This window comes from Magnolia sinica, chromosome 4, assembly GCF_029962835.1.
Source record: "Magnolia sinica isolate HGM2019 chromosome 4, MsV1, whole genome shotgun sequence".
NCBI lineage: Eukaryota > Viridiplantae > Streptophyta > Magnoliopsida > Magnoliales > Magnoliaceae > Magnolia > Magnolia sinica.
The window spans coordinates 10224579-10232012 of NC_080576.1; the positions used below are offsets into that span (position 1 = coordinate 10224579).

The following is a 7434-nucleotide window of genomic DNA, read 5'->3' on the forward strand; positions in this document are numbered from 1 at the left end:
ATTCAAATCTCAGGTGGACCGCACTACAGGAAATATTGGTGATTGAACGCTCACCATTAAAAACATCTTGGGAGCCATAAAAGCTGATATTTGTGTTTTACCTTCATCCAGGTCTGTGTGACTTAATGAGAGGGTTGGATGGCAAGACATTACAGTGGACCATAGGAAGTTTTTAAGGATGGGCGTTAAATCACCACTGTTTCCTGTTTCCTGTGGTGTGGTCCACCTGAAATTTGGTTCTGCCTGATTTTTGGGATCATACCCTAAAATGAAATGAACAAAATGGATGGACAATGTGGATGAAACAAACACATCACGATAGGGCTCACTGTGTCGGTACTGGAGGGGTCCCTACTGAAAACAAGAGGTCCCTTCGAAGTCTCAGGACAGATGAATGGACCCGATCTGCGGAAGTGAGTGAAGTTTGAAAGGGGATATTCTCCAGATGTGGGGTCCACGTGATATATTTAAACCATCCAATCCATCCACTAGATACACAGTATAAAAGAACCCCGAAGCCCCAAAACTCATCCTCATCCAAAACTGAAGTGGGCCACAGGAAAGGAAACAAGTTTGGAGGGGACGCCCATCCTTAAATTCACAGAGGCAAACCAAAGTCGTAAAACAACCTGTTTTGGGGCTGATGCTTCATCTTACCCGGATGAAGGGTCTGAATAGACTGGATTCTATATATACAACATGGTGGCCCCCACTCTAATCAACGGTGACCGTTGCCTCTCAACATGTTTCATTTGCAGAGTTTTGGAGTAGGCTTATTATTCGAGGGATGGTCATTTTAGGAGACCCATCTGATGGACAGGTTAGATTCCAAGAACACATATCTGGGCCCACGTATTGGCCAGTACCACCCCCCCTAAGGTTAGGTTGGTACATGTCCACTTCAAACTATCTCCATCTTGCCACCGGCGACACGAAAAATCAAGAAAGAGATCAAACGTGAATAGCATGCATACATGTGTGCGTGTGACAATTTTTGGGTCAACACATGTATGCCGCATTAACAATTTAAATAAGATAACTTACTATAAAACCTAAAATATTACTTATATGAGCCGAAGTTGGAGATATTGCCAGCATATCATAGTTTAAATACAAAGGAAAAAACTTACACTCAATCTGGTCATGATGATGCAATCAAAACTTGAGAAAACAACAAACTAATTTGAGAAAACTGGTAGATTCATATGATTATATATGATTTAGTGAATATACAAGATTTTTTTTTCCAAATAAACGGTCATCCTTTAGATATACTGTCGAATAAGCGACTACTTTGACTGTTGAACAGTTAATGAGATCAGTCATTAACAACTTAAAAAATAATTTTATACATTTTTAACATTGTTTCTACTATTTTAACCCTATTTCACCTGGTGAACTCAAGATTAGGAAAGTTGAATTTTAATGGGGCATACCAAAATGTCCTTGCCACATCCGCTTTGTCTATTAGTTTCGCGGGCTCATTGTATGACATGAGCTAAAAAATTAGCCAGATTCAAAAACTTGTGTGGGCCTCACTGTAGGAAAAGGTGAGATTTAAAACATACCATTAAAACTTTATTGGGACCCACAAAAGTCTCAGATGAGCCTAATATTTGTGTTTTCCCTTCATCCTTTTGGATATCACCTAATGATGATGCACCCCCATGAAGATACTAGCAGTAGGTGTTTCAATCCCCTACTCTTTCTTGTGATGTGGCTTACTTTAGTTTTTGGGCACACATCCTACATGAGCTCATGAAGCTGATGGATGGATGAATTGGATGCCACAAAACATCATGATGGGCCCTATGAAGGCTTTAACGACAGGTGTTTCCATCCCCCATTATTTTCCTATGGTGTGATCCACTTGAGTTTTGGATCTACCTTTTTTTTTTCTTCTCATCTTCTACTGTGAGTGAGTTGGCAAAATTGATGGACATAGTAGATGTCACAAGCACATTGCGGTGGCCTCACAAAGCTTTGACTTACAAGGTCTCCATGTAACACAGCATGCAAAATGATATGGAAAATGACATTTAATTATGGGTAGTTGGGTAGGTGGGTTAGTTTAGGGAGCTTTTCCCATGGGACCTTGTAGTTATTTAAAAATTACCTTACTTTAATGCATTCTAACGATGAGCACTTACTTTACTAACAGTTTTGGTACATGCACTAAATGATATAAATGATAGGTGGTCGTACAGAGAAATCCCTTATCAATACTTTAAAATATTTAATCATACCAAAACTCACTGAGTTTCGGGTTGAGTTTTCATGTTTTTAAAGTATAGTATGCATAAACAACATTGCACATCATTGCAAAGAGAAAGTAAAAAGTCATAATTCAAGATAAACCATGTCCAAATAACTACAAGAACAGCCAAGGGCCGCAATTAACAGGAGACAATTGAGTATCTGTGGAATGACATTGCCCTGGAAGACCGAGGAAAGTGGAAGGTTAGAGAACAGAGGAGCAATGGTCTGTATTCAGCATATTCATTCATCCCATTTGATGAGAAGATCTTATTGATGCATGTTCGCAGCGACCCCCACCAGATGAGTGGCCTGTATTGAATTTGTGCTGCAAATTGCCTGTTCTGCCTCTGCTTAGAGTGAATTGCCCCAGAATTTCTCTAACAAACTACAAGGAGAGTATGTTCAAGTACCCATCATACTTAGGTAATCCATACTCATTTGGACACTACAAATTTGGGAAATGTTCGAGTGGAAACGTTTCAAACTACAAGGTTCTCCAACTACAACCTGAAGGTGTGCCCATAAATCCAAACTTCTTTTCATGCTTCTTTCTATAGCTAGCAGAAATCTACTAGAGATTTTTTCTTCTATTGATTATAAGTAACTTTCGAGTGACAAATACCACATCATTCTCTTATTTGGCTTAAATGCTCAAATCGAGTTATATGTACATGAAATAACCATTACCATCCATCTAGCAGGCCTTTGAATCGTCTGCAGGGGACGAAGCCAGTGATCTCAGAAATGCAGACACTAACAAGATGCACATGTTGAGTACCTTGAGATAGATCTATATACAAGACCGTGAAAATAATCCTATTTTGGAGCTCAGAAAGTATTTGGGTGGAAAAAGCTTTCCAAGAAAATGATATTTTCCCGCGATTGGAACATTCACATTTTGGTAGAAAACATTTTCCAAGAATGAGTTTTCATGAAAAAAGTCCTAAATATTTTTCTCTGCCCTCCCTGGAAAATTACTTTCAAAGAAAATGTCATTTTCTCTCCTTTTATTTTCCAACGTCACAATAGTCCCTAAATCAAATGTCATCTGGGTTGTAATGTCGCACGTGGGGCGTGGATATCAACAATATCATTTTTCAAAATACAAATGGTGCGGCCAACCCAAGCCATTGTTAACTAAGATTATCAAGAGAAATTTGCATACTGACAGACGAGCAGGACAAGCAGTAAAGCTCTTGATGATACTCTGGAGTTGCGAAGATGAATCGTTTATAGCTATCTGGGATTAGGATAAGGTCAACTATTAGGATTAGGATTAGGATTAGAACCTATATTTTATTTTTTCAATCTTCTATGACCTTACAAATATGGAAAGATATCAATGGGTCAGAACATCCCACTCCATTCAAAGATCATAATTTCTTTTGCTATATAATCCTTACGGAGAGTTTATTAGAAAAAAACACATCATAATAAAAGTCTCCAGATCTTCACATTTGTGATCTTTTTGATTGAGTTGAGGTCATAGATTCAAATAATGACGGCATCACAAGACATAAATACATGCCGGAACTATACAGAATTTCATGAACTTCTCTGTTTTCAAGGGTCCAAACTGTCATTGAATTCTGTTGTATTTCTTCAGATCGGATCTTTACAAATAATATAATCTAAATTCTTACCTGGCCCAATTCAGTGAAGAGATCCCTTTGATCATGAACATACAGGTAATTGATAGAAGTGATAAGACTCTTCAAAAAACCTTTGCCAAAGCCCAATTCCTTCAGTTGCCAGTCAAACTGGGCTCTCGCCTAATCCCCGGCCCAGTTTGAGTGGGAGTGATAGAAGTGATAAGACTTTGTCTTTCCAGTGTCAATCTACAACTTACTGACAACTCATCTCCTACAAATCCTAGGTTATTACATTCATGATTTTTGTAAATTTGATTTTAAATTTATTTTTTGATTCAGAAGATTATCCCATTAATGAGGGGAAACCTATCAATTTTACACTCTATATATACTTGAAATGGATTCTTTCCAATCTCACCTTGACATAGAGATTCTCAAACATTTTTAACTCTCTCTAATCTCACCTAAGGCTCCGATACCATAAAGATGTTTGAGAATCTCTATCTCAAGGCGAGATTAGAGAGAATCCATTTCAAGTATATATAGAGTGTATAATTGATAGGTTTTCCTCCATTAATGGGATAACCTTTCAAATTTAAAAAATAAAATAATCAAATTTATAAAATCATGTATGCAATAACCTATGTTTTTTAGGAGGTGAGTTGTCAGTTAATTGACAATGGACTGTTGAAAGAGTATTATTACTTCTATTAGCTCCAGCAATAATGTGTGATACAGTGGAGCAGTTAGAAATTTTACTACAACAAAACCCAGATGAAGTAGAACTTCATAAAGATAGCAATAAAAGATTGAGAACATAGATTTCGCGACATGTAATGGTAGTTATTGAGGATTAAGCATGTTGTGAAGAACAGATCTAAAAATCCACATACGATGTAGAAATATCAGTTATTTTATACAGAGATCTAACTACCATTCTATCGCCATTGTTAAGATATTCATTTCCTAGTTGGTTTGGGAGAGAAATTGGATATGGACTTCTGATCAGAGATAGATCAGAGGTTCACATCACCGGAGTGGACCGATAGCTGATCCGAGAAAACTGTTTCTAATAATTGCAGATGGATCAACAATTCAGATTGTGGGAGATGTACTGATTAGAATTGAAGTTATGTACCATGATAGATTTAGAGACTACTTGGTAGAAATCTTGCATTGTTGTGCATATTATTAAGATTAGAACAACCATATCTATAGTATACACAGTATAAGAAACTAGATGATAGGTACAACAGCTCTATACACAGATGGAACCATATATGAAGGATATTGATATAAGATTATGCTGATCTACTCTAACATTCCTAAAGTAGGATGTGTAAGCACATGATCACTAAGCCCGTAAACAGAAATAAATGAGTCAAACAATGGAATCATCGTATTAATAAATAAATAAATTCAAAAATAAAAAATAAAAACAGAAGTTCTTATCTTGAAAATACATATTGAAGATCTCTGAAATGTTACAAGTATTTGATACAAGGAAACTGAATTACCAGATTGACGAGCAGTGTCCGATTAAACAATACAATGAATTTGGTGAAATACTTTGAGATTCTGCATATCCCCATCCTTAGTTTCACTTACAAGGTAAAAAGCCCAAGAACATAATCTCAATTGGAACCATGTCGATGAACTCCATGGTTCGGAATAGAAACTGAAGATCTTAATGAAGTGTGAATTGACGGGTTGTAATAATTCTTTGGCACAATGTAGGAATTTACAGTGCAGGATCTTTGCCAGCTGAAACATGCAAAACTCGGCCTGCTTTTGATATCCCAATCGACTTGGGCTTGTTCAATCTAACCCGGGGCATCCTCACAACCAAACCCGTCTTACTATTTGCAGCATTCGGATTGCTCGTTTTGGAATTGGACTCTGCTTTCGGCTCGCTAACTAGCCCCACTGTATCTTTACAACTAATGCAATCTACAATTGTACTTCTTGTTTCTTTCGCTAAACCCACACCAGACTTCACATTCAATACCTTTCTATTCCTGAACAAATTCGAATTCCCACTAGCATTTTTCAAAGACATTGAAATCACTTCACTGGGTTCGAATTTTGAATTCAATTTCGTCATCCGGTTTGTGAGATTGTTCCAAATTGGTGAGCAGATTCTCTTTCTGACAATTCTAAGGCAATTCACCACCTCATTCATCGACGGCCGCTTCTCCGCCGCAGCCCGTACGCACCGGGCCGCCAGGACTGCCAGCTGCCATCTCACGAATTGATCCTTAGGGGGCTCGATCCGTGGATCATAGAGCAAATCCCATCTGCCCTGTTTGATAAGTGGCACCGCCCAATCGACAACAGAAGGGGGGCTGTAATTCATATCAATGGCATTCCGTCCACTCAAGATTTCCAACAGTAGGATTCCGAAACTGAAGACGTCGCTCTTAGTGCTGAGATTTTCCGGCGTGACATAACCAGGATCGAGGTACCCCATCGTGCCTGCTGGAGGTGTCGACCGCATCCTAACATCTTCTACATGTCCCCTCAATGCCAGTCCAAAATCCCCCAATCGGGCGTTCCAATTCTCATCAACAAGCACATTCGATGATTTTATATCTCTGTGAATTACAGGCGGATCCAACAGATGCAGAGCTTCGACTGCCTTCGCAGTCTGCAGCGCGAAGCGGACGCGCCTGCCCCACCCCAGCTGCCTCCTATCACAATGCAAGTGTTCATGGAGCGCCCCGTTCGCCATGAATTCAACGACTATCAGCTTCCGCTCGTTCGAATCGATGCTGTATCCTAGAAGATTAACAAAACCCGGGTTCCGAATTCTTGAAAGGATTTCAAGCTCGTTCTCGATCGGGTTGTTCTCATCGTTGTTGTTGTTGTTGTTGTTGTTGTTCTTGCTACTGCTGCCGCTGCTGTTTTCTTCCGCCAACAGTATTCTCATCTTTTTTACAGCCACAACGAGCTTTCCGCCGTCTATGAACGCTTTGTAGACACTTCCATGGCTTCCCTTTCCAAGAAAGCTTTCAGGGGAGAAACCATTGGTGGCGGATTCTAATTCGTCGTAGCTGAAGAGACGATACTCGGCCGAGCACTCGTACTTATACTCTGTGGCTTTTGCCTTCTTCTTCTTCTTGGAATTGGAGGTGGCTATAGCACATTCGGATTTGCATGCGAAATATTTCATTCTCTCTCTCTATCTCGATCTTGTGTTTGTTTAGAAAATTTCAGAGAGAATGAAAAGAGCAGAGGTGAAATGTAGAAGAAGCCATTGCAAGAGAAAGAAAGTGCGAAAATGAGAGATGCGTGAAATGTGCTTTATTGTATTTTACGTATATTGGATTGAATTTTTCAAAAGTAAAAGAGGGAAAGTAAAAGAAGGTGGATTTTCTGCTGTTGGCAGAATTTCTTGGGGTTGGTTGTTTGAAAGGAGAGAGAAGATGAAAAGGACAGACAGTGTACAACGGATCAGAATCGTATACAACGACTGTCTAACGCACTGCCTAAAATACCCCACGGATCAGGACCCACCATTTTTTATACGTGCAATCCACTCCGTCCATGTGGTAAGCCTTATTTTCACTGTACATATAATATA

At 39.0% G+C, this 7434-nt stretch overlaps 1 protein-coding gene across 1 annotated transcript; it reads right to left on the reverse strand.

Moving 5' to 3' along the window:
* Window positions 1-5228: 5228 nt before the first annotated feature.
* Window positions 5229-7183, reverse strand: LOC131242403 (serine/threonine-protein kinase-like protein At3g51990). The gene has a single exon (XM_058241001.1). The coding sequence runs from the start codon at window positions 7021-7023 to the stop codon at window positions 5593-5595; it is 1431 nt and encodes a 476-aa protein (XP_058096984.1). The 5' UTR covers window positions 7024-7183; the 3' UTR covers window positions 5229-5592.
* Window positions 7184-7434: the final 251 nt, after the last annotated feature.

Bases quoted from the DNA above. Each gene is read 5' to 3' on its own strand.
- LOC131242403 (XM_058241001.1), bottom strand. From the start codon at position 7,023: ATGAAATATTTCGCATGCAAATCCGAATGTGCTATAGCCACCTCCAAT.